The sequence below is a fragment of the Bos indicus x Bos taurus genome, chromosome 16 (genome assembly GCF_003369695.1).
Source record: "Bos indicus x Bos taurus breed Angus x Brahman F1 hybrid chromosome 16, Bos_hybrid_MaternalHap_v2.0, whole genome shotgun sequence".
NCBI classification, from domain to species: Eukaryota; Metazoa; Chordata; class Mammalia; order Artiodactyla; family Bovidae; genus Bos; species Bos indicus x Bos taurus.
This window is the reverse complement of record NC_040091.1, coordinates 33,331,433-33,358,771: the sequence shown is the minus strand read 5'-3', so window position 1 is coordinate 33,358,771 and position 27,339 is coordinate 33,331,433. Positions and strand designations below refer to the sequence as shown.

Sequence of the window (27,339 nt, the reverse complement as noted above, 5' to 3'; positions counted from 1 at the left end):
AGAGATTTCTTGGATATTAAAATGCTTTCCTCCTGCAGATCAGAAGACAGAGAAACACATTTTTAGCTAGTGAGGAAAGGGTCTGGATCCTAAGCTTCTCTTTTCCTTTCCAAAGTTAGGATCCTGTCAGGCAGAGACATAGATGACAAGCAAAATCAGAGACAGACAAAGGAAGCAAAACACACAGACATTTTAAAGTGCAGTTTATCCAGGAAATAAAGATTATTAATTTAGAAGGAAGAAAATTATGTGTATATAGTGGGAGAAGGGAAGGGGAAAATGTAACTACGACACAACCCTTTACTATGGCCCAGTCAAGTGAGGGAAGCTTTATGAAGAGTTCAGTGGAACTCTGAAGAATGGAAGGAATGTGAGTAAGCAGGAAGGAAGGGGAGGGAGCAGCAAGTACACAGAGTGATGAGAAGCCCCAGACTGTCTCAGGGTGGAGAGTCTGTATCAGCTGTACACAGACACATAAGGAAAGAGCCAGATTATGGAAAGCCTAAAAAAGTTGAGAAAACAGAGTAACAGGAACAGGGAGATATTTAAGACTCTTGTGTACAAATGAGTCCAAATGGATAGTTCTTAAATTTAAGATGTATTTTAAATTTCTTCTTTGTTCCCCAAATATATCAGTTATAAAGCTTCCTGATGATTCCATGCCAGCAACAAAGAAAGGCTGTGTGTGTATAAATATCTATGTGTGCATGTGTGCTAAGTTGCTTCAGTCATGTCGGACTCTTTGTGACCCTATGGACTGTAGCCCATCAGACTCCTCTGTCCATGGGACTGTCATGCCCTCCTCCAGGGGATCTTTCTGACCCAGATATCAAACTCCTGCCTCATGTCTCCTGTGTTGGCAGACACATTCTTTACCGCTAGTGTCACTCATGGGGCACCCTGGGCTACAGTCCATGGGGTCTCAAAGAGTCGACCGGGCTTCTCTGTCAATGGAATTCTCCAGGCAAGAATACTGGAGTTGCCATTCCCTTTCCCAGGGGATCTTCCTGACCCAGGAATCGAATACATATATAAATATCTATCTCTATATACGAGATTATTAAGCTAAAGAGAACTGTATTTACTATAATTTGCTAAGAAAATATTTTCTTCTTTTGCTCAAAAGAGTATGAATTTTACAGTTATCACATATTCAGTAAACTGAAGAACTTTTTTTTGCTTAACCTTGGAAAATGATACAGAGTTATTTGATAAACTGATGAAGTATTACCAATTCAGATGATAGAATAAAATGTACAATCAATTGCATAAAGTTCCAGAAACACTTTATTTAAAAATGGAGTTGTAAATGCATAACAAAATAACATAAGTAATAAAGGTAACAAAAATAAATAAGGAGAATAATGTATTCATACAAAATAAAAATAACATAGTAAAAGGCCAAATGTTTGTAATTGAACAAAACTGTGTAAACACTTAAATGATAATGTAAGTAGAATAGATGCTAGTATTTTCCTGAACAACTCCTTACCTTCGACTTCCATATTGATATCATCAGTACCCAAACATTAAACAAAGATGAAACAGTGGTGATTAATTTTTTCTACTCTTTCTTCAAATGGATCAACCCTGTTTTAACATTTCATTTATTCCTTCAAAGCAACTGTATCTTTTCATTCATGCTCTTTAAAACCATTTTTTTCAGTCTTCCTTTATTAGACAGAATGGGGAATTTAGCTTTACAAGGAGAACAGTTCATTTGCTCTTTTTTTTTTAATTTAAAGAAAAATAATGAGATCCATTATACAACAGACTTTTGTTTCTATGTCTCTAAAAACAGGTGGTTTGTTTTTTTTGCATCTTTATTAACTGGCCCAACAGTACAGGATTTTTAAAAATCCTGTAAACATTTGAATTGAACAGAGTTACTTTCTTAAAACAAATGTAGCACAGGATTATTGCTGAAATATTAAAGACTATTTCATGAAAGTTGCAAAAGTTGTAGCTTTAACCTTTATAAACTGATGGGATCACGGGTTTCAAAAATCCAGGTCTACTAATAATATTTAACTGAATTAAGAATTACCCAAAATTATAGTGTTCTGGAAACATAAAGATAATTACTTTCTTTTGAAACTTATCCAAATGTGAACTTACTGAAAAGAGAAAAAAACAAGTTAATAGAAGATACTTTTCATAAGCTTCCTGTTTAGCATAGGCACAAAGCCTTGGTCGTCATCTTGTAGGGTCCTTATAAATGTATACGACTGAGACAGGATTTACTATTGGGTCCTACAGGGAAACACACAGAAGCAATTCATTGCTTGGGAGTGAAACTATCTACTAATCTTATGACTACTAGTTCTCCAAGTTTCCTAATGCCCCAAATTTTAATCTCATGATCATTTCAAGGGAAAAATTTTTTCAACTGTCACATATAAACTTGGTAACACAGGACCTGTATACATGTTCTTAGTTTTAAAAATAGACTCCACCTATAACCTATCTGTCTAGTTTAATCCTTCTACTTATCATTTGCCCTAAAATGAGACAAAATCTTACTTTCACTAAAAAAAAAAAAAGGGAAAAAAGTGCCAAATTGATCTTTTTGAAAGTGGAGTAAAACACTGTGGGGTTAAAACAAATACAATTATCAATCTCCTATATACAAAAAACGATGGTTAGTCCTTATTGATATATAGATATGTCCACCTACCACTCCCAGCAAATCTTAGTGCAAACATAATAGTTCATTTCCATAAACCCTAAGACAATTTACGCAGCAACAAAGTTATATAAATCACATATATGTTGGAAAATTTTAGAACACAAGAAGGACTGTTCTGAAAGGTCAGTTTGACTGTGGAGAGCAATATGTCATTGTATCCAATGGTAATGAATACTAATATAAATCCTATTATTAAGAAGCAAATATAAGTGTTTAACAAATCTGTACAGACGAAGAGCAAGTCCATTTCAGGGAGCAGCTTGGCACAGGAGACATGGGGGGTCAGAAAGGTTGGGTATTTAGTTTGCTTGTAGGTCACAGCATGGCTTAAAGAAAAAAAAAAAAAAAAAACAAAGATCTATGAAGGGAAAGGATGCAATTATCTAATTCAATTTGAAAATCATAAAAACCACAAAATGTGAAAGTTTCACAATCTAATTTTTCCTCTTTGTGCATCAAATGGTCATCTCAATAGTTCAAAAGGATTACTATGGCTCCACGTTATAGATAAAAAATAAATAAATAAAATTAAGAAGACAGAGATAACAAGATTGCAGTTGACCAAGCTGTCTTATTTTCTCTAAAAGTCAACACTACGCTGTTTCCAATAATTCTAGTCATTCCACAGGTAATTATTTTAACAAGCAAGAGAAAGTCATTCCTGTACTGTAACGTCCTCCTCTTCCCCATCGGGGTTGAACCTATTGAAATGTATACTGAAATCAGCCTCAGACTCGGCATTCTCAAATTCAGCTGAGACCGCACCAGCAGCAGGATGAAGAACCCTAGCTTCTGGTTGGCAAAGTGTCGGTGTCTGACCCGGGCTGCTGTGGTCATTCACAGGACTGGACTTCTGTTTTGGTGGAGACGGCAAGATAGCACTGGGAAATCCCATGTTGTTCAGAGCCTCCAAAGTTCCATCCGGGTCAATCATAGCATTGATAGCTGAAAGAAAGGAAAGGAATAGAGGGAAAAAGACATGACTATAGATGCAGCTAAATTTGGATATGAATATTGCTTATGATTTGGATATTTCAATTACTAATGCTTATATGAGTTTTAATTTGGTTAATCCTTCCAATTCTGGATTTAAAACCCCACCTTCAGTAATTCTGGGGCTCATCTATATCATAGATTATACAAACCTGAAAGCTTTCTATGGTCCCTTGAGTAGGCTACTTATAGGCATCTGAACCTGCTGGAAGACTATGATTTGGAGATGTGGAATTCAGGAAAGGTCTCTTTGAAATATGCTTTAATCATTATAAGAGGATGATGAAAATACTGGTTAGGACTGAAAGAAACTACTCCTGGCTTTATCTATTACTCAGATAATTGGGATTAGTTGCTAAGATGGGGTTCAGAGTAAAATGAAAGTTGAGGCAAATAGCACACTCTGAAGCTACCATAGCATGTTCTCATTCATCCTGGTGAGGATGCTAGGGTATCTGCCATGCACAAATATGTATTTATGGACCACTGAGCCATAAATATCCTTCACAGCCTAGATATTCATATTCCATGGCAACCCCAGCAGGCCAAACAGACCTTGCATTCTCCATGGCAAGGACCAGATAAAGACCAGCTTTCAATCCTAAAGATCCTTGAGTGGACAAGGGAAAGTCTTCAGCAGTGATTTTCAACATGGTATAGGGTAGAGTGGGAGTTGAGGAAAAGAAGCATCACAGATAGAAGAATTATTTAAGAAGTCCTTTTAAAAGCATACTCCCTCCTGCCAGCTAACAATCATGTAAACAAGCCACTTTGCCTTGTAAGGGTATACGCTTAGGTGTGCTGAGGCTGAGAAAAGACTCAGAACCACTTAGCCAGGACCAACACACCATGCCTACGATAATTCAAACAAATACTGAGTAAAATTAGCAACTGACCTTGGAATCTGCCTGTTTTACCACTGGGAACTTCTAGGTCAAAATACACATAGGCATAAGTGCATAATTAAAGATCTGAGACACACCAAAAACAAGGTCCCTGTTAAAGTCTAGGAGGCCAACAGTCTCTTTTTCTTCTCTACTCCCTCTTCTGGTCCCTGTGTCCAATGTGCACTCATTTCTTGTGGTACATCCAAATGATTATTATGACTTATAAAACCATTATTAGTTCATATGTGTTGTACCACAAATATAATTTAAGAATTATCAAATCAAGTAAACAGTGCTAATTGTCAACAAGCATTTTCAGCTGCATATACGCAGCTGAAAATATATTTTAATATATTATTTTACATATTTTTCATATACTATAATTTATAAATATATATATAAATAATAGATACTATATAGTATAGATATACAATCTATATTGTATCTACTATATAGATACAAATAATAGATACTATATAATACTATGAATTATATTTTTAATTATTTATGCTTTCTTTTTATGAGTAATTTGAATACGCAGAACTTTATATCTTTATTCACACATCCTTACACTTAATCAAATAGTGTTCAAATAATTAACAGTATTTTAGAAATACCACTTAGGATGTACTTGTTCTAAAATTGTTAGCTCTTTATACTTAATCAGTAGTAAGTTTACCTTGTAGCTGCTTTTCAACTCTTTTTAGCTCCTGTAAGATAGAAGAAATCTCCTGTAGGGAAAGCAATGACAAGAATTAGCTTACTTTAATTAAAATATTTTTATTTGATATGCAACAAACCTTATACTAATTTTATTTGATATCCTTAATATTACTGACATGGCCCCAATCTGTAGCAACATGATATAAAATAATTATGATATTCAGTAAAAAGACTTGAATTTTAAAATCTTTAATACTGAATTCTTTTCAGTGAGATAGTAATAGAAGATGAAAAGTTAGATAATAATACTGTATATGCAAAGATATATTAATCAATCTTACAACAACTGTAAAAAGTGCTTAAGGATTTTCTATGGAAAATGTACAAACTGAAACCTCAATTTTAGGATGATTTCCTGAATAATAAAAATCTGTACAAATTCTGGAGGAGACAAGCAATCTGTTAAGTAAACAGAAATAACTCATGTCAACTTATATTTGAGTTTGCTCTTATTTCAAAATTGCTTATTTATAACATATAATTATTATAAGAACAAGAGTATATTAATAGTGAGAAACATAAAAGGTTCCCCCACACTCTCTAAAACTTTGAAGCAGTCAACACTTTAAAACCCTGTGACAGACAAGTGAAAGCATAAAGTTTCCCAAATTTGTGCTCTTATTATCTTCTTTTATAAATGAAATCAATGAACAGTTTAAAAATCAGAGTATCATTCCTTGAACATAAAGCCTTTTAAAAAATGGTTTAATATTCAAGAAAAATTACCATACCATGCTTGAGGTTTTCACAATAGGGACTTCACTTTCAGCTCTTAACTTGCTTTCTATTTCATCCCAATTCCGATCTTTGTCTTTAAATAATATTCTATAAATAAAAAATAAGCTCTTTACTTTTCATATTTTAAAAACATCACATTTTTAATGATAATACAAAAACAATATATCTTTTCAAAGCTAAACAAGAATTAAAAATACCACTAAGTGTTACATGAACTGTGAATTAAACACTGAGCCAATATTAATAAACTCATTTATGTGAGAGATCTGTACTAAAACAGTAACTGACTAGCTACAAATAGACACATAAAAACCCTTTAGTATTTACCTCATTCTTTATTGAGAACCAAATATAAAACACATGTATATGACAATATAACCCCCAAATTTTATCTAATATTTTTATATAACCACCTTTTATAACAAAAATACAACTTGTTTCATATAGAACATATGCAGTATAAATATAAGATGAATTTAAGATGAAAACAGGTTGAATTAAGTATAAGCAATTGAGTCTGTTAGGACCTCTTTAAACAGGAAAAGACTTCTTATAATTGATCAAAGTGTATATGTAATTTCAAAGGTTGAAAATTATAATAGAGTACTTATGCTGCCCTTCTTTAAAAATACTAATTCATGTTAGTATGTTTTACATAATAACCTGTTAAGAATTAAGAAACTATCCTTTGACAAAAACAATTGTCAATAAAGATTCTATGCTTGAAATTAATTTCAGGCATTTTATAAAATAAAAGTGTCACAAAATTCTGACTTGTCTTTTAAATGTGGTATCTCTCTCTTCAATCTAGAAGACGTGATCCAGCAGCTTTAGAGAGCTGTAAATACTAGGTACCTTTTTAGTTTCTATTTGAATTTCTTCATTGGGCTGGAAATCTAGTTTAACTGACTTATACAATAACCAATACTGTACAAGAAAGTAAAGTATTACTATTAGAAGTTGATCAGTATTTAAGTAGTAAACTAAATTACATTTTTATTTGTATTTCTTCAAAATTCAATATGCCAAGTTCAACTAATTTAAAAACATGAAATTCATCAACATCAAGTCAACATCAAATTCATCAATGTCAAATCCCAAGTCTGGAACATCTATAATTACAAATAATCATGCTTAAAAAGGCTACAATGGATCCAGAATCCTAGAAGAGAATATTCTTCTGATTTACTGTTAAAATTTCTACACCCCAAAGACTAAATATCCTTGCTAGCTATCTAGGAGCTGTTATCCTAATGACTGTGAAATTAAGGCCTGAGAAATTATTGTGTGCTCTCTAAAAGAGTCCTTAGAGCATTAGGATTGGTGAAAGTAAGAAAACAATGACTATTTCATGAGTCTGCGCTTAGCCATCCTGAAAACTCAGTGAATTTTGGCAGAAGATGGTTACTGAGTACAATGTTAGTGCTTTTTCAAATTGTTAAACCATACATGTTTCATCTTTGGTAAAAATGGCTTAGAAATGCTACCTGAGATTCCTAAATCACACACACACACACACACACACACACACGTCTCTAAAGTTCTAAGCCACTAAAGGGATAAATAACTTGAAGACAATTTGTAAATACTGTGCTGCAGGTTTATAAAGCCAATTGTAATTTTGGCTTCATGGAGTGAAGTGTAATACTTAAACACTAAGGAAGCAGAAAACTACATCAAGAAATCAGGCCAGATCATAATGGTTAGAATTTAAATGGTTTTGTACAAAGGTCATTACAAATCCTTCAGAAACAATCAGGGCTTTCAACTGATCTTCATATTACATAATTAATTCAAAAGTGTAGTCAGACTAAGCATGAAAATATACTGAATTCCAAAGCTAATTTCATTCAATAATTTAACTATGAAGCTAAAACTCCTTTTTGATACAGTAGTTGGTTTAGGTAAAAAAGAGTCTTAGGCACATATTCTAAGACCCCCACAATCTATTCTCTAGGACTGGCCCTCAATCCATACAAATCAGTGGTTGGAAACTGGGAGTTGACCAATGCAGGGCCAAACAGCACACCCTGAGGGGCACTTTCACATGTAACCCAATGAGAATACTGTAAAACAGTTGTATCAATATTTTTAATTGAGTCTATAGCAAGTATTAGAATAACTTACAGGATACTTTTAGACAGGTTTGGGCAGGCATTTCAGTTTATAACTTCTGGTACAGACCTAAAGACCAGTCATTTCTCAAACTATTCTAGTACTATCTGTGTAAAAGGCTCAGGCCTCTATCCCTTAGATTTTGCTTACCAAAAATTCTATCTAGCTTTGAGTATTACTTCCTCCACAAAGCCTTCCCTGACAGTCCAGGGTGAAGGTGATCCTTTCTCTGTTCTTACCTCTAACTGGGCACTAATCTATCACGTACTGTCTTGTACCACAGTTACCTGTATATATACTGTCCTTCGCCAACCAGATTATAAGACCTTAACAGTAGACAGCATGTTTTATCTTTCTTATTGTCTTCCACAGAGCCTGCCACAGTGCTTTACACACAGCAAAACTCAACACTCAAACTGAAAGCAACAAATTAACATTAAGAAAATATTTATTCTTTTATACTTTCTAAATTCTGTCGAATTTCTGAGACAACAAAATCAACCAATCAACTAACCATCAATGTGTTCAATGGTCACAGTTTTAATTAAATGTCTAAGCTACAAAATTTTTTTTTCTAGAGGAAACTAGGGATGAGTTAATTCAGTGCAGACTGAGAAAGATACTCTGTGGTAAGAAATTATCAATAGAAGAGAATGGTATAAGGCAGGAACTCTATGAAGATCTACTGAATGAATAAATGAGACTGGATGAGGGCTTAGTTACTGGGGAAAAAAGGCATGTATTTCAGCAGGTAGGATGAAATAATATGGAATTCCCATTTATAGGTAAGGAGGCCTCAAGCTTTTCCTGTTGCTAGGTCACATGACCAGTGAGGAGACTTACATGGTGTCTTTATGGATAATACTGTGTATTAAACAAACCAATCCCCCAAACCAATGAAATTGATATAATTTGATAATTAAATCCCAGGCCAAGTGCTATTATCAGCCACATTGGGTTTTTCCCTCCTTAATTTTATGTTTTCCTAAGTGGTATGTGTATATCCTGAGAGAGAGGCAAGATAATCAGGGAAATGGTAATAAAATATTAAAACTCTTTATATATATACACACATATGTATATTTTTTAAAGATACGCATTTAATGTATTAACTTCCTATGGCTTTTTTATGATAAAGTCCAAACTCCTTAAACAAGTTCTGCCCAAACTGGTCCTTCCTTCTCTCTCCAATGTCATTTCTCATTATCCTCTAGCCTGCTCACTTCACCAACTTTTTGACTAATGCTATGTAAAATTTAGGTATATAGGTCATCCTTCAAAATTCACTAGAAAGGAAAGTAACCTGCTTTTATAGAAGCAAGGATGTCTGAGTAATGACACAGTACCTGATCTTTCCAGCTGTTTTATCTATAGACTGTCTTATCTTCTTAGAGAACTGAAAGACGGACGAGAGCAACAGATTATCTCCCATGACCTGAAACATGGAAAGGGAAGAACAGACATTAAAATACTACCACTGTATCCGATAACCACCAAGAATGGTCACAACTCATTACGTTTCAGGGCATTTCATACTTATGCTGATTTTAATAAAACTCGATAAAGGATATAATTAAGAGTACTGTGTAACTACACTGAGAACGAGAAATAAAAATTAAGAAAGGAATTCTTTTTTGTTAAATAACTTGTCACATTTCCATATTATTTTCATCATATAACTTTCAAAAGACAACCCATGTTATCTAATTTTTAATTACTATCATGATCCTGTCTCTCATGCTTCCAATTCAAATTATCATCTGGGAGAATGTAAGTAACTTAGAACAATAAATTTGTTATCTATTCTTTCAACAAATAAGATGAACAAAGAGATCAAGAAGATTACAATCCTTGTTCTCCACAGTGGGACAGATAAAGTTTTTAAAATGTATTCAAAATAGTAATTTTTTTTTTTTTAATGTGGACCATTTTTTAAAATAGTCTTTATTGAATTTGTTAAGACTACTGCTTCTGTTTTATGCTTTGGTTTTCTGGCCATGAGGCATGTGGGATCCTAGCTCCCCAACCACACTCCCCCTTGCATTGGAAGGCGAAGTCTTAACCACTAGAGCACTAGAGAAGTTCCCCAGAATAAGTTTTTATGTTTGGGGTTGTTATCATTCCAGCTGAACTTTATGGGCAAAAGCAAGGGTTGGCAAACTTCTGTAAAGGGCAAGAGAGTGAAGACTGGGGCCAATGTGGTCTGTTACAACTACTCACCTCTCACTATAGCAAGAGAGGCTATATTATAGCAAAAGGAGCTGCAGCTAATAAAACTCTATTTACAAAATCAGGTGGGAGGCTGAATTTAGCCTGCATCCTAAGACTAGATATGGGTTCCAAAATCAGTTCCATGCATTGTCAGTATCGGTGGTGAAAGTAAAGTCCAATGAGATAAAGAACAAAACCCCATAGGAATTTGGAATGTTAGGTCCATGAATCAAGGTAAATTGGACATGGTTAAGCAGGAGATGGGAAGAGTGAATATCTAAATCTTAGCAATCAGTGAACTAAAATGGATGAGAATGGGCATATTTAGTTCAGATGATCATTAAATCTACTACTGTGGGCAAGAATCCCTTAGAAGAAATGGAGTAGCCCTCAAAGTCACCAAGAGTCTGAAATGCAGTATTTGGGTGCAATCTCAAGAATGACAGAATAATCTCAGTTCATTTCCAAGGCAAACCATTCAGCATCACAGTAATACAAGTCTACGCCCCAACCACTAATGCTGAAGAAGCTGAAGTTGAACAGTTCTAAGAAGACCTATAAGATCTTCTAGAACTAATGTCCTTTTCATCATAGCTGACTGGTATGCAAAAGTAGGAAGTTAAGAGATCTGGAATATAGGCGAGTTTGGCCTTGGAGTACAAAATGAAGCAGGGCAAAAGTCAACAGAGTTTTGTCAAAAGAACACATTGGTCACAGCAAACACCCTCTTCCAACAACACAAGAGATGTCTCTACACAAGGACATCATCAAATGGTCAGTACTGAAAATGGACACATTATATTCTTTGCAGCAAATGATGGAGAAGCTCTATACAGTCAGCAAAAACAAGACTTGGAACTGACTGTGGCTCAGATCATAAACTCCTTACTGCAAAATTCAGGCTTAAATTAAAGAAACTAGGGAAAACCATTAGGCCATTCAGGTATTACCTAAACCAAATCTCTTATGATTACACAGTGGAGATGACAAATAGATTCAAGGGATTAGATTTGGTAAATAGAGTACCTGAAGAACTATCTACCAGATGGAGGTTAGTAACACTGTACAGGAGGTGGTAACCAAAACCATCACAAAGAAAAAGAAATACAAGGCAAAGTGGTTGTCTGAGGAGGTTTTACAAATAGCAGAGCAAAGAGAAGGCTGCACACCAATGAATAGATGCTTTCAAACTGTGGTGCTCAAGAAGACTCTTGAGAATCTCTTGGATTGCAATGAGATCAACCCAACCAATCCTAAAGAAGATCAACCCTGAATACCCATTGGAAGGACTGATGCTGAAGCTGAAGCTCCAATACTTTGGCCACCTGATGCAAAGAGCTGACTCACTGGAAAAGACCCTAATGATAGGAAAGACTGAGGGCAGGAGAAGAAGGGGGCAACAGAGGATGAGATGGTTAGATGGCTTTATCAACTCAATAGACGTGAGGTGAGCAAACTCCAGGAGAGAGTGAAGGACAGGGAGGCCAGGCGTGCTGCAGTCCATGGGGTTGCAAAGAGTCTGACACAACTGAGCAACAACAGAAAGAAACAGATGACTAATATAATCTGCCTCTAGTCACGTGTTTTTTCCCATCTCCCTGTCTCCCTCTACTCAAGGTAAACAATATTCTGAATCCCATTCATCATTCCCTCGGTTTTCTTTTTATATAATTTGCTAGATCTATTTCTGTCCTAAGTATATAACGTTATTTGTGACAAAACACATTTTATCCGATCTTCTGAGAATAATTTTCATTTAATGTTCTATTGCTAAAATTCATCCACATTGTGGCATACTGTAGTTCATTTGTTTTGATCCCTCCACTGATTTTTCAATTTGTGCACATACCTGTTTATACATTCATTTTCCCTCAGATACAAACACTTAAAGACTGTTCCCAAGTTTTGTTACTGCCCACAGTGCTACTATGAATATCCTCTTCCATGACTTGCTGTCAATGAGAAAGGGTATACACGAGCAGCAAAACTGCTACATAATGGGCTACATTTATGTTCAATTTTAGGAAATAATATCAAACTGTTTGCCAAAGTGACTCCACCAATTTAACCTTACTAGCAACAATAAGAAAGCCTATGTATTCACATCTTCTCCTATATTTAATGTTTTAAAACTTTTTAATTTGTTGCCAACTGAATGAATATAAAATAATCTCACTGTAGCCTTGAAAACTATTTCTCTGAATACTCATGAAGCTGAACATCTCTTCATAGGCCTTGGGTATTTTCAGTGAAATGCTGCACATGTTTTTTGCAGATTTTTCTTTTGGGCTGTTTTGCTTTTTTAAACTGATTGTAGGAGCTCTGATATATTCTGTATTCTAATCTCTTGTTGCCTGTATGTTTCACATAGTCCTTTAATACACTCAAACTTATCAATCTTTTATTTATAAGTCAAGACTTTTTGTGTCTTTTAAGAAATCATTCCCTGCTGCAGTGCTGAAAGACATGTACCTGTATTATACTACAAACTTTGAAGTTTTGCTTTTGCCCTTTAGGAACTAAATTCATTTAGAGTTAATGATTTGTAATTGATGTGATGCCAGGATGAAATTCTATTCTACTTGTAAGGACAAGCACTTTTTTCCCAGCCCTATATACTGAACAAAACCATATAAAATTGTCCTTGTTTTACAAATGTAGTCTTTACAGGACCTGAAGTGAGGCTCCAAAAATAATCCAAAGCCCACCAATCCTCTACCATTCCCAAACCTTCCCTGTTTATCTTAAGAGGCTTGTAAGTATTAAACAAGGGAATTCTCAGGTGGTGTGAACGGTAAAGACTCTCCAATGTAGGAGACACAGGTTCAATCCTTGGGTTGGAAGATCCCCCAGAGAAGGAAATGCAAAGTCACTCCAGAATTCTCGACAGGAAAACCCTATGGACAGAGGAGCCCGGCAGGCTACATACAGTCCATCACACTGCAATGAGACACGACTGGGCACACACACATACATGGAACAGTTCTCCTCCTCTTTTTCTGACCAATGGAGCATGCATCCTCTGCCATATGTTGAAGTTTATAGTTTACTCACTTCATCCCTGCTCCAGGTTCTCCGCCTTGTAATTGTTAAGTGATCAGGAGGCTCTGCTGGTTGAGGTCTTGGGTCACTAGACCGACAGTTGTTTCCTTCTGGTGTTTTAGAATGAACTAATGGAGGGATCTTTCGGAAGTTGAGGCTTTCATCAAAAACACGATCAACTAACTAACAGGACAAAAGCAAATCCTCATGAGCATAGAGTAATTTGGAAAAACACAGATACTGGCATTACAGTTTTTATAGTTAGAAGTTATTCCATTCTCAGGTAGTAACAGAAGCATGAGATCTTCAATAAACCAATTACTCTTTCTTTTTATAAGCACTTCAAAGGTGTCCGTTTTATAAAACAGATGTTCATCTACATAGATTTTATTTTCAAAATCCAAAATATATATAATAACTATGTTAAATTTGATTCTTCCGTGGATAAAGTTTCCCCCAACGGAAAACATAGATGGTAACTAGAAAAAGCTGAGCCATGTAGATGGACAAGGCGTTCATTTTACTCACATTGCCTTACCAGTGTAAAATAATGTTTCTTTTTCTTTTAGTTTCCTATCTTGTTTTTTCCTTTTTTTCTCCCCAAATCCAGGTGCCAAATTTCTTCACAGATACATAAATTACAAATTATAATTAAGTTTACAAAAGAAAAAAAAATTTTTAATTCACCAAGTATTTTTACCTTAGATAAACTTTTAGCGGTAATGCTACAGAAATGACATATTCCGGTACAAGTGACATACTGCCATCTGCAGTGCAAATTACGTACGTATAGTACAAAGTAACTCAGGTTTACTGAAGAAGGAATAAACTCTAATACAGTAATAAGAAATGAAGCCAAAAAGAAAAAATGGAATTCTACTTAATGAAATGTTTGAAAAATTTTACTGAGTCTGAGTGAATGTACAATCACGTTAGGTATAATTTAGTTAGACAGCTGAGAAAATAATATCTTCATCATTCAAAATGTACCAGGAAGAATTGTGTATGTCTTGCCACCAAGAAGATCCTTTTGTTTTTCACCAATAAGGATGAATTTTATACACATTTACAATTGATCAGTGTGGTAACAAAACTACACAGACTGATGAAACATTATTTACCAAATTAGAGAACACATAAAGGGGAAAAAAAACAATGAAATTATGACCATTAAAGAATAAAATTATAAATGTGACAAAAAGCAACTGAAGAAAATTTTCGTAGAAGAGTTTACCAGAATTAAATGTGTCAAAAAGGCTAGCCATTTTTGGCTACTATTGAGAACATTATTTTATAAAATTAAGGAAATGAAATAAATCATCATTAGGGGTTGGCACATTTTTGCTGTAACGGGCCAAATGATAAATATTTTAGGCTGTGCAGTCTTACAATGTCTGTTCAACTACTCAATTCTGACATTATAGCATAAAACAGAGGATAATTAAACAAATCAGTGTGGCTTTGTCCTAATAAAACTGTAACTCATTCTTTCAAAATGTCTGTCTTTTTTTGGTATCTCTGCACCAAATCAAGAAACCAAACATGGCCAGAATACCATTATTTTTATATTATATTTTAAAGTTAACTTCTGGAGCCATCTGTGTTTGTGGTGTCCCCTGGAGGGGGAGAGCAGGAGACGCTGGTTTGGGGCAATAGTCTGTATATGCTAACTTACATTGCACAGTTCACAAGAATGTTTTAAAACTGAATACATATATTTGAGTGAGTGTGTATATGTATGTATATTTCAATTTTTGAAGAATCTTTGTGCATATATATATATATGTATGTATATATTCATCAACAGAATTATTTTAAGTAGTAAAAACTATAGACTTTGTCTTGCTACTAGAGATAATTTCTAGTGAAGAACCTATGTAAGATTTACAGAAACTTTATATAATGATTTATTATTTATACAATTATTTACCAAATTTGGATATGCTTTCTAGGTACCATTTATTTTTGTATTTTACAAAGTGTTTATTTTAAATAATTTTACAGCTTCATGCTAATAGTAGACCAAATGTTAGCCTTTACTAGTTTTGTTATAAGAAAAGAAATTTGTTAAAGCAAAGTTGGCAAATGCAGAGCTTCATGCAAATAGGGAGGATGGATGTAACCAAAAAAAAAACTAAGCAAAAAGCTAAAAGCAAAAGAAATAAAGAAAAGAAAGAACCTTATGCATCTCTCCATGAAGATCTCCTACCTCTTCTCTAGTGTCTATGGCAGAGCCGGGGGTGGTGGCAGCAGTGCTTACTGTGGTACTAGGGGCAGTGCCCGAGGAGGTCACTGAATCTATCTCTCCTGCTACATCGTTGATTTCCCGAGCAATGAGAGCGAGATCTTGGCTGATCCTGGCGATAATTTTAGAAAAGAAGTTTAATTCTTTCACACAACAGGTCTACAAACAATCACTGCAATACAATCAGTTTTATAAGTTGTATATTTAAAGATTTGTCCTCAAAACTCCAGAGTTTCTACACGTGCCATTAACTATTTTGATATTGGAAGAATTAAAATGTTAATTCCGATATGAATCAAACTAAACCACACATAATTTATAAGCTGTCACTTTCAAATAGATGTGTTAAATGCCTGAAGTAGTGATATGTATCTTTTAAAAACACACTGTTAATGGTAATTACTAGCATTAATATATTATAGTAGTTCTTAAATTTGGGCTCAGTAAACAATTCAAAGGCCTGTGAACTTGAATGAGAAAAGCAATTACAGCTTTATTTTCACTAACCTAAATGAAACTAGCATTTCTTTCAATTACAAAGATAAGCAACAAACAACAGTGGCATTAGCAGTACCGGTGATTTTTGTCCGCAGAACTAATCACGTTATAGTTCCTATGAGTATATCAAAACATTTAGTCACCACTACTTCAAAACCAGTCCATCCTAAAGGAGATCAGTGCTGGGTGTTCATTGGAAGGACTGATGCTAACGCTCAAACTCCAGTACTTTGGCCACCTCATGCGAAGAGCTGACTCACTGGAAAAGACTCTGATGTTGGGAGGGACTGGGGGCAGGAGAAGGGGACGACAGAGGATGAGATGGCTGGATGGCATCACTGACTCGATGGACGTGAGTCTGAGTGAACTCCAGGAGTTGGTGATGGACAGGGAGGCCTGGCGTGCTGCGATACATGGGGTCACAAAGAGTTGGACATGACTGAGCAACTGAACTGACTGACTTCAAAACTACTTCATTATACCCACAGCAATAACATTATACTTACTATGTTAATGAAGAATCATATACTAACTACTATATCATTTTAAAAATATTTTAAAAACTGTATTTCAATATAATTGTTTCTAATGTTTATACATTTCTGAGAGGAGCTCCCTAAGCTTCTCCAGATGGCCCCAGTGGTGTATGGTACCAAAGAAGTGAGGAGCTCTGACACAGCATAGCATTTTACGCTATCTACCATACTTTATAGTACATCACATGTCATTTGAGGGTCACAAGGTAGAAGTAGAACTTATCTAACTGATTACGAAGAAAGATGCATTTTAAGACAAAATTATTGGCTTGCTCATGACCACCAACTTAAAAGTAGCTGAGACAGGGCCAGATTCCATGTTTTGAGTTCATGTCCCTAAAGTCATTTATTTGTATTTTCAGCCACATGGACTGAAGAACTAAGTAACTGTTATCAGAGATAACTGAACATTTGCTAAGTTATGCAGCCACTACACAGGATCTCAATTTGGTTACTTCCACAGTAACCAAAAGCTTTGGAATGACAGAATATTTGTAAAGTACCTGTATAGGCTTTCCAACTCTAAAATCCAAAGCGCAAAGTAACTTTTTAACTTATGCAAAATGTGAGCTTGAAAGGCTTTCAAGGAATGGAGTAACTGCATAGAAACTTAACCACAGATTTAAAAAGAGAAGCTAACTTGAAGCTGGTGGCCCAACAGAAGCAATCTACAGTCAATTTCTTTTTATTTACCAGTAAATACTTAATGATCTGGTCACTGTGCTAGGTCCTAAGGGCTGCAATGGTGAAGAAGCAGAAACTATGACAACATTGTTAATAGGCTATTTCAGTTCAGTCACTCAGTCACGTCCGACTCTCTGGAACCCAGTGCACTGCAACACGCCAGGGTTCCCCGTCCATCATCAACTCCCACAGTTTACTCAAACTCACGTCCATCAGGTTGGTGATGCCATCCAACCATCTCATCCTCTGTCATCCCCTTCTCTTCCCACCTTCAATCTTTCCCAGCATCAGTGTCTTTTCCAATGAGTCAGTTCTTTGTATCAGGTGGCCAAAGTATTTGAGTTTCAGTTTCAGCATCAGTCCTTGCAATGAATATTCAGAACTAATTTCCTTTAGGATTGACTGCTTGGAACTCCTTTCAGTCCAAGGGACTCTCAAGAGTCTTCTCCAACACCACAGCTCAAAAGCATCAATTCTTTGGTGCTCAGCTTTCTTTATAGTTCAACTCTCACATTCATACATGACTACTGGAAAAACCACAACTTTGACTAGACAGACCTTTGTTGGCAAAGTCATGTCTCTGCTTTTTAACATGCTGTCTAGGTTGGTAATAGCTTTCCTTCCAAGGAGCAAACCTTTTAATTTCATGGCTGGGGGTCACTATCTGCAGTGATTTTGGAGCCTAAGAAAATGAAGTCTCTCAATGCTTCCATTTTTTCCCCATCTATTTGCCATGAAGTGATGGGACTGGATGACCCCGATCATCATTTTCTGAATGTTGAGTTTTAAGCCAACTTTTTTACTCTCCTCTTTCACTTTCATCAAGAGTCTCTTTAGTTCCTCTTCACTTTCTGCCATAAGGGTTGGGTCATCTACATATCTGAGGTTACTGATATTTCTCCTGGCAATCCTGATTCCAACTTGGGCTTCATCCAGCCTGGCATTTTGCATGATGTACTCTGCATATAAGTTAAAGAAGCAGGGTGACAATATACAGCCTTGATGTACTCCTTTCACGATTTGGAACCAGTCTGTTGTTCCATGCCCAGTCCTAACTGTTGTTTCTTGACCTGCATACAGATTTCTCAGCAGGCAGGTCAGTGGTTTGCATTCCCATCTCTTAAAGAATTTTCCAGTTTGTTGTGATCCATACAGTCAAAGACTTTGGCATAATCAAACAAGCAGAAGTAGAGGTTTTTCTGGAACTCTCTTGCTTTTTCTATGATTCAATGATGTTGGAAATTTGATCTCTGGTTCCTCTGCCTTTTCTAAATCCAGTTTAAACATCTGGAAGTTCATGATTCACATACTGTTGAAGCCTGGCTTGGAGAATTTTGAGCATTACTTTGCTAGTGTGTGAGATGAGTGCAACTGGGCAGTAGTTTGAACATTCTTTGGCATGGCCTTTCTTTGGGATTGGAATGAAAACGGACCTTTTCCAGTCCTGTGGCCACTGTTGAGTCTTCCAAATTTGCTGGCATATTGAGTGCAGCACTTTCACAGCATCATCTTTCAGGATTTGAAGTAGCTCAACTGGAATCCCATCGCCTCCACTAGCTTTGTTTCCTAAGGTCCACTTGACTTTGCATTAAGGTCTCCTCTGACAACCATTTTGCTTTTTTGCATTTCTTTTCCATGGGGATGGTCTTGATCACTGCCTCCTGCACAATGTCACAAACCTCTGTCCATAGTTCTTCAGCCATTCTGTCTGTCAGATCTAATCCCTTGAATTTATTTGTCAGTTCCACTGTATAATCATAAGGGATTTGATTTAGGTCATACCTGAATGGTCTAATGGTTTCCCCTACTTTCTTCAATTTAAGTCTGAACTTGGCAATAAGGAGTTCATGATCTGAGCCACAGTCAGCTCCTGGTCTTGTTTTTGCTGACTGTATAGAGCTTCTCCATCTTTGGCTGCAAATAATATAATCAATCTGATTTTGGTGTTGACCATCCGGTGATGTCCATGTGTAGAGTCTTCTCTTGTGTTGCTGGAAGAAGGTGTTTGCTATGACCAGTGCGTTCTCTTGGCAAAACTCTGGTAGCCTTTGACCTGCTTTGTTTTGTACTCCAAGGCCAAATTTGCCTGTTACTCCAGGTATCTCTTGACTTCCTACTTTTGTAATGTTTCATTACATTGCTTTACATATTATAAGGACTTACTTGGTTGCTCAGGGGTAAAGAATCCACCTTCAATGATGGAGACATGCATTAAATCCCTGGGTAGGGAAGATTAGGGCATGGCAACCCACTCCAGTATTCTTGCTTGGAAAATCCCATGGACAGAGAAGCCTGGCAGGCTACAGACCATAGTGTGTATGGACAGCCTTCAGTTGTGTCTGCAAAGAGTCAGACATGACTGAAAAAACTAAGTGTGCATATATTACAAGGAAATCCTTATCACTTAATTCTGGCCACTAAATTAAATTGGCTCTTACCAAAAATATAAAAAAACTTGTAATAAAATGTATTAAACTTACAATTTGGTTTTTTGCCATTAAGATTACCATGTATTTGTAATTTTAATCACAAATATTGAGCCTTGAAAAATATAAACCATCACTGTATTTTAAAATATTAAAAAATATACTTATGTGAAGAAGGCTGAGCACCGAAGAATTGATGCTTTTGAACTATAGTGTTGGAGAAGACTCTTGAGAGTCCCTTGGACTGCAAGGAGATCCAACCAGTCCATTCTGAAGGAGATCAGCCCTGGGATTTCTTTGGAAGGAATGATGCTAAAGCTGAAACTCCAGTACTTTGGCCATGTCATGCAAAGAGTTGACTCATTGCAAAAGACTCTGATGCTGGGAGGGACTGGGGGCAGGAGGAGAAGGGGACGACAGAGGATGAGATGGCTGGATGGCATCACTGACTCGATGGACTTGAGTCTGAGTGAACTCCGGGAGTTGGTGATGGACAGGGAGGCCTGGCGTGCTATGATTCACGGGGTCGCAAAGAGTTGGATGCGACTGATCTGATCTCTGAATAAAAATAATATATGTAAAAGATTCAGTAATAAAGCCTCTTTCCTCTTGACCTGGAAGTGTCAGATGACAACTTTGGGGTCAATCAAATCAGGGAATAAGACTCATTAGGTAGGTGTTTTATGACACATTTATTTAATAATCATTTCAATATTAAAAATAGACTACTTATATATCAGAATTATTATTCTTAGGAAAAAAGAACATTGTAAAACAATGTTTGAAATGAAAATCTGAATGAAACTTTGGTTGAGATTCTTAGGTTTCCCATATTTTAGCATTACTTGGCCAACAAAGGTCCGTCTAGCCAAGGCTATACTTTTTCCAGTGGTCATGTATGGATGTGAGAGTTGGACTATAAAGAAAGCTGACTGTCGAAGAATTGATGCTTTTGAACTGTGGTGTTGGAGAAGACTCTTCAGAGTCCCTTGGACTGCAAGGAGATCCAATCAGTCCATCCTAAAGGAGATCAGTCCTGGGTGTTCATTGGAAGGACTGATGTTGAAGCTGAAACTCCAATACTTTGGCCACCTGATGCAAAGAGCTGACTCATTGGAAAAGACCCTGATGCTAGGAAAGATTGAGGGCAGGAGGAGAAGGGGACGACAGAGGATGAGATGGTTGGATGGCATCACCGACTCAATGGACATGAGTCTGGGTAAAATCTGGGAGTTGGTGATGGACAGGGAGGCCTGGTGTGCTGTGCTTCATTGGGTTGCAAAGAGTCGGACACAACTGAGTGACTGAACTGAACTGAAGAATACAACATTGATTCTGAAACTCCAATTATATCTGGAGTCTCATAAATTTAATATTATCAAATATACAGAAAACTGAATGCTCACAATTATGTTATAAATACAATCATGTTTGAGTATATACACACACCACTGTTTTCTCTGCACTCCATTTAAATATAACTAACATTTGATAGCTTACTATATGTCAAACCCTAGGTTATGCACATGCCTTGGTTTGCCAACTCTTTCAAGCTGACACTATGGTCATGTCCATTTTACACATGAAACTAGTGCACAGTTACTTACTTGTCTAGGGTCTTACAGACCACATGGCAGAGCTGGGTCTGAATTGAGAAGGTCTGATCCCAGAGTCCATGATTTTGATCATATTAGGTTATCCCTCAGAGTTCAATAATATTCTCAGTTCACTCACCACTTCCTGGCAATGTCTATGATCACAGCTTCAACTATTTTCTTTTTGTCTGACTTCCAAAATGATGATTCTAGCTCTCATGAGCTTCCTATGCTGCAGAGCTATACTCTTTCACACGTCTGTTCCAAAAGTACCTGCCGATACCTGAGTCAGCATGCCTAAAACAGAGCTTATCTTTCTTTTTGTCTTTTGTTTCTGAAGACATCCATTTCTGAGTCACCTTTACGGGTCACTCGTGCTAAAAACTACATTCTGCTCATAGGAGTTCTTAACAATATTCATTTGAACAAGCATGGAGTTATTCTGGCAATCATCAAACACTGTCAAATATTACACGTCCATATCTCCACTTATACCGTCACTAACACTATCTTAACTTAGGCCTTCAATGCCTTGCACATTAACTTCTAGAACAGATTACTAGTTAATCTCTAGGTTCTCTGCTCTCTCACACAATTCTACAAATTGCTCTTAAGAGTAACCTTCTTTTAATATAGATCTTACCATCCTTTTCAAAAATCTTAAACATAAGTCGTATATATAAAATAATATGTACTCTTCTTGGCTGGCATTCAACGTCTCCTATTATTTAGCTGGCTTAGGATTATCTTCAATTTGGTCATCTATTAACTATACACCTTTACATCTTAGACTCGGACAAACTTCACCCATCCCTTTTTTTCCACGCTATTTCTATTCTCTTTTCAACCTCCAGTAAATTCCTGTTGTAGACACCCTTTTACAAATAATTAATTAATTAATTAGGCTGTGTCAGGCCTTAGTTACAGCAAGCAGGTTCTTCCAGTTGCAGTGTTGGGATCTAGTTCCCTGCCGAAGGATCAAACCCAGGCCCCCTGCATTGGAAGCATGGAGTCCTAGCCACTGGACTACTAGGGAAGTTCAAACTTCACCCTTTCTATAACCTCTTCACCACTCTGCCCGATATCAGCTCATATCAGAACACCTTTACTTCTTTCCTCTGACTCCGAACTCTCTGAGGACACTCATGTCTAAGTCATCTTTACACTTCACTCATGCTAAATACTACGTTCTACTCATACAAGTTGCTTAAGAATTCTTTGTCGAGTGGATGGGAATTACATGTGGATGGGGATTATACAATACATGAAAAAAACTTATGCAAACATTAATTTGATCCAAAACAAAACTGCAGAGGCGTAAAGGTGCTGGCTTAGTAATATAGCTCTAAAATCTAAGCAAAAAGAGTACGACAAAGCATAAAACATTTTGTAATCAATTAAAATCACTATTATGCTTTTCAAATTTCTTAAGTGAAAGTGGTAGCCAACTTACAGAAATAAAACATGTACTTCTCACATTCTATTTAGTTTAGTTATTTGAAAATAAATTTATGCACATTAAGAAAACGTCAGTATTCTATAGAACATTAAACATCAACATTAACTTTCTTTCCTCCTATACTTCCTATCCTCCCCTCTTACTTTTTTTAATATCTTAATAAACAAAAATAAAAATACTCTCTCTTCCTGTGAGATGTATGAGTGGAAAATATACCTTGAAAAATTAAATCCCAACAGCAAATTTTATTAACATAATGCTACTAACAAACTGGAGGAAAAAGGCATAGAATCATTAGGTATTAAATAGGCTAGCCTTAGAGTACTACTACAGATAATAAAATATATACAGACAAGGGTAATAAAATACACATACTAACAAAATAAAACCAAGTGAAAATATAACAGACAGTTCTTAGTCACTTTCCCCTTTGTATCATAATTTTTTTCTGTTTAGGGACAGGGAAGTGGGTTTGGCCCAGAAGAAGGTGTTCAGTCTCCTAGTTTAGGATAGAGAGCTTAAGAGGCAAAGCCTCCTAAGAAAAAGCAGAACACTCTAGTTCCCTCGTGTACCCCTTGTGTTCATGTGGTGAGACTTCTCCATGGGGAGGAAAAAAAAATGAGACAAGAGCAAGGCCTGTTGTTGCCAGCTGTGCCCACAAGAAAAAAAATGTAGTATCAAGACTGTCTCATTGCAGGAGTTTTGTGGGCCCATAATAATGCATGGAGTGGCTTCCCAGGCGACGCTAGTGGTAAAGAATCTGTCCGCCAATGCAGGACACGTAAGAGATGCAGGTTTGATCCCTAGGTCGGGAAGGTCCCCTGGAGGAAGGGATGGCAATGCCCTCCAGTAATTTTGCCTGGAGAATCCCATGGACAGAGGAGCCTGGTGGGCTACAGTCCATGGGGTTGCACAGAGTCAGACATGACTGAAGTGACTTAGCACAATGCACAGTAATGCATGGATCCCAAAGCACATGCATGCCCATACTCTAATCAGAACTGGCTTACAATGCTTCAACAATTATTGTCATTTACATGGCCAAAAAGTAATGTTTAAGCAACACAATGAGATTAGAAGGGCATGTTCTGCAAGAACTAAAAGCAACCACAAGTGAATAGTCATTGAACAACAACAACAAAAAAAACAATAAACTAATGATCTAAGAAAAAAAAGAAACAATTCACAGAAGTCCACAGAGTAAAGAAAAAAAGATAAACATCATAAAATCATCATAAAAAATTTTAAAGGAATTTATGAATTATTATATATAATTTCTTTAATAAATGTTGTCAAGTATAAGAAAATTAGGACCTCAAGCTAAAAGCAGAAATAATTTTAGCATGTACACAGTGAAAATGTTTAGGAAACATGTGGCATACTGCAGTAAAATTTAATAACTTACAAATTTACCAAAAAACCCTAACTACTGTAACATATATTTGAATAGAGCCTCTATTAAATGGTCAAGTGCAATGTTAGGGGTTAAAAATCACATCTGCAGCAAGAATTTTACTTTTAATTATGTAATCTTAAGTTTATTATAAACATATTTAATATTCAAAATAATATTCTCATTTAATTATTAAAGGATTGTACTAACTCAATCTAATGAACTCATAAAAGTGCAAGTAATAATCTGCCTACTCTAACTCTCCCCAGAGAACGTTAGCAACATCTCTAACAAGTACACCTCTTTGGAAGGTAAAAAAATAAAAATTCTCAATTATGTAGAACTGATACTGACCACCTTTCAAAATTATATTAATTCATCAGCGTTTCTACTGGAAATAAGAAAGGGGAGTTTACCAAAATAAATTCTTTATTATGTAAGTAGCACTTGCATTAAAAAAAAAAAAAAGGGTAATGAGTAACACTATCAACAAAACTAAAGTTCTTACTTCTCTGTGGATTTCATTTCTTGGTACAAACAAAGTAAAAGCTAATCTTATTATCAAGTTGAAACAGTAACAAATAATTTCAACTCTTAGAGATCACGGATTAAAACCAACCTGGCTATTTCTTCTCGATGGGCAGTCCAATCTCGGATGTAGTCTTCCTGCTCTTTTATCCGGTGTTTGAATGAAGAACTAGTAGGCATTGCTGACCCAGAGCTCTGCAATCGAGTCGTTTTCAGGGCTGGAGAAGTACGTAGACGGGTATGTTTAGGGGAATTACGGTTTGATCCAAATTCATCTTCTGAGGTGGAAGCATAATCAGTAGGAAAGCGCCTCCATCTTGAATTTACTAAATTAGTTTAATTATTAAAAAAAGAATTATTATGTTATCTTTTAAAAGAGAGAAAATAAAAATCATGATTTCAAAAACACCATGAGACCACACACAGCACAATTTTCAAAAACTGACATACACATAGTTTACAAAACCATTAAGTCTACTGCTCCTTAAAGATAGAAACATCATACTTTGGTGAATTAAAAACAATGAAGAATTAAGAACAATAGAGAGATCACATTTTCTGTAGCATGGTGAGTAAACAAACATTCAGATGAAAAACTGACTAATGACAAACAACTAAGCAAGCTCTATTCATAAATGTTTAACTCAGGTACTATTTAATTGCAAATATTTCTCATTTATGGATTTTTTTTTTTTTAATGACAGCAACAACAACAACAAAAATAAAATAAGGGAAAAGATTTCCTCATGCCACATGGACTTTTCAACATGGAGATGGTAAAAACCCTCTTTTCCCAACAAACAAATATGCATAATTCCTGCTGTGGAAATTATGCCTTTATGGCAGAAAAAAAAAACATTACCTCTGTCATTCAACATCCTGTTATGCTATGATTGGAAAAAATCTTTTTACACGGTAAAAACACAACAAAGCATCTTCAATACAACTCTGCTGCTTTGACATTGAAAGCATACAGGTGAAAATAGACAATGGCAATAAAACCTACAAGGAGTGAAAACCTACAAAGGTATTCTCACAACCATTAACATTTACGGCACAGGAGATACTGACAATAGTCACATTAAAGAAAGTGGTAATCACTTTCTTATTTAAGGTTAGTAAAGATTTAAAAAATGGTTTTGCAGACACATTTGAAAATCAGAAGACAAATTAATGCAGACAGATCACTACTACTGCTAATATAATAATTAAACATGCAAATAAAGTATGAAGCATAAAGAGGTTAAAAAATAGGGAAAAAATGGCTAATCTATGGAAAATTTCACAAGGGCAGGAATTATGCCTGCTTAACCACTAACAGGTTCCTAGCATTTAGCAGTGTCTGGCTAACAAATGTTTAATAAATATGTTTGAATAAATGAATTAATTCCTAGATACTGACCATTTCCTTTCCTCAAAATAGGAAAATCTAGTAAAAAAGCATGAGACGTTTTTGGTGGCTAAACCTTAGCTTCTGTTATAAGTTCCAACTGCTGTTAATATTAAGAGCTTTCTTTATCTTTCTCTTTTATAAAACAGAAGTTGACTCTAGGCTGTGTACATTGGTGAAGTCTAGAATTCCCTTATCCTACTCCACTTGAATTTTATGCCTTTCTTGTCTTTCTTTTCTTTCATAAACTTCACTTCTGCGTAAAGTTCTGTAACGCTGAGTTGGCATTCAAAAAAGATTGATAAACATTGTTCCCAGAACTGCTTTAAGAACAGAGAAATCTGTCATCAGGACTATATCATAAATCAGTGCCTACCCATTGGTCTGGATTTAAACTCTTCTTTGAGAGAATGAAAATAGGCCAAAATTTCATGGCTTTCTGTAAAAGTGTACATAAACACATATCTGGAACTCCAGGTAATTAATCAGTTTTTTTTGAAGGGATTATTAAAAATAATTTCTGATTTTAACATTAGAAGATAATTTATTAACACAAATAATACTTTTACCATGGTGGAAATTTACTAGTTTCTAGACATTTGAACTGACCCTAAGACTTGAAAACAGCTTTAGGAAAAATTAAGGAACAAGAGTAAATAAGTTTTGTTTTTTTTTTTAAAGAAACACAGCAAGGCAATTAGATATATAGCAAACAAATCTGTACCTTTTAATAAAGGTATTTCATTAAATGCTAAATGTTTTTTTTTTATTTTGTTACCCTAGAATATTATTCATAAAAGGAAATCTGTAAATAAAAAAGATCTTTTGTAAATTTCCTGATTTTTGACTTGAAAACTATGTAACCATACCTATAACTGAAAATTGGAGAGGAGACAAAATCAGTAACAAAGAGTTTTAATAAACTGCAGAAGGTATGAAAACAGGTATTACAGAACTCAGGTTGTTAATATGGAGGTAATTTAGAGAGAATGGCATCAATAACTGGTAGACTCCTTGAGTGGCAGAGCACATGAAAGCAGAATGAGAAAGTGAGAAACAAGGGCTAAATGTCAGGTGACATAAGTTACCAGGTGACTGTATATTAGCTGAGCCCCGTTAGAATTTAAATTGTGCAATCTAACTCTCCAGGTCAGAAAATCATTACCTTTTGGAGAAAAGAATAAAAG

The 27,339-nt window shown here is 35.6% G+C and overlaps 1 protein-coding gene across 12 annotated transcripts in view; it reads right to left on the bottom strand.

The window, feature by feature from the left end:
* Positions 1-1,269: 1,269 nt before the first annotated feature.
* Positions 1,270-27,339, bottom strand: part of CEP170 (centrosomal protein 170) — a 130,775-nt gene continuing 104,705 nt past the window's right edge. For 4 of the 12 annotated variants that reach the window (XM_027564691.1, XM_027564696.1, XM_027564699.1 and 1 more), the window contains 7 exons: positions 24,854-25,088; positions 15,578-15,755; positions 13,411-13,581; positions 9,492-9,580; positions 6,024-6,117; positions 5,249-5,300; positions 1,271-3,634 (listed from right to left, as the gene is read on the bottom strand). In XM_027564691.1, coding sequence (XP_027420492.1) covers positions 3,345-3,634; positions 5,249-5,300; positions 6,024-6,117; positions 9,492-9,580; positions 13,411-13,581; positions 15,578-15,755; positions 24,854-25,088 — 1,109 coding nt within the window. In that variant the 3' untranslated portion in view covers positions 1,271-3,344. Of the gene's footprint in view, positions 3,635-5,248; positions 5,301-6,023; positions 6,118-9,491; positions 9,581-13,410; positions 13,582-15,577; positions 15,756-24,853; positions 25,089-27,339 lie in introns of all 12 variants that reach the window. The other 8 variants (XM_027564692.1, XM_027564700.1, XM_027564693.1 and 5 more) reach the window with 7 other exon arrangements.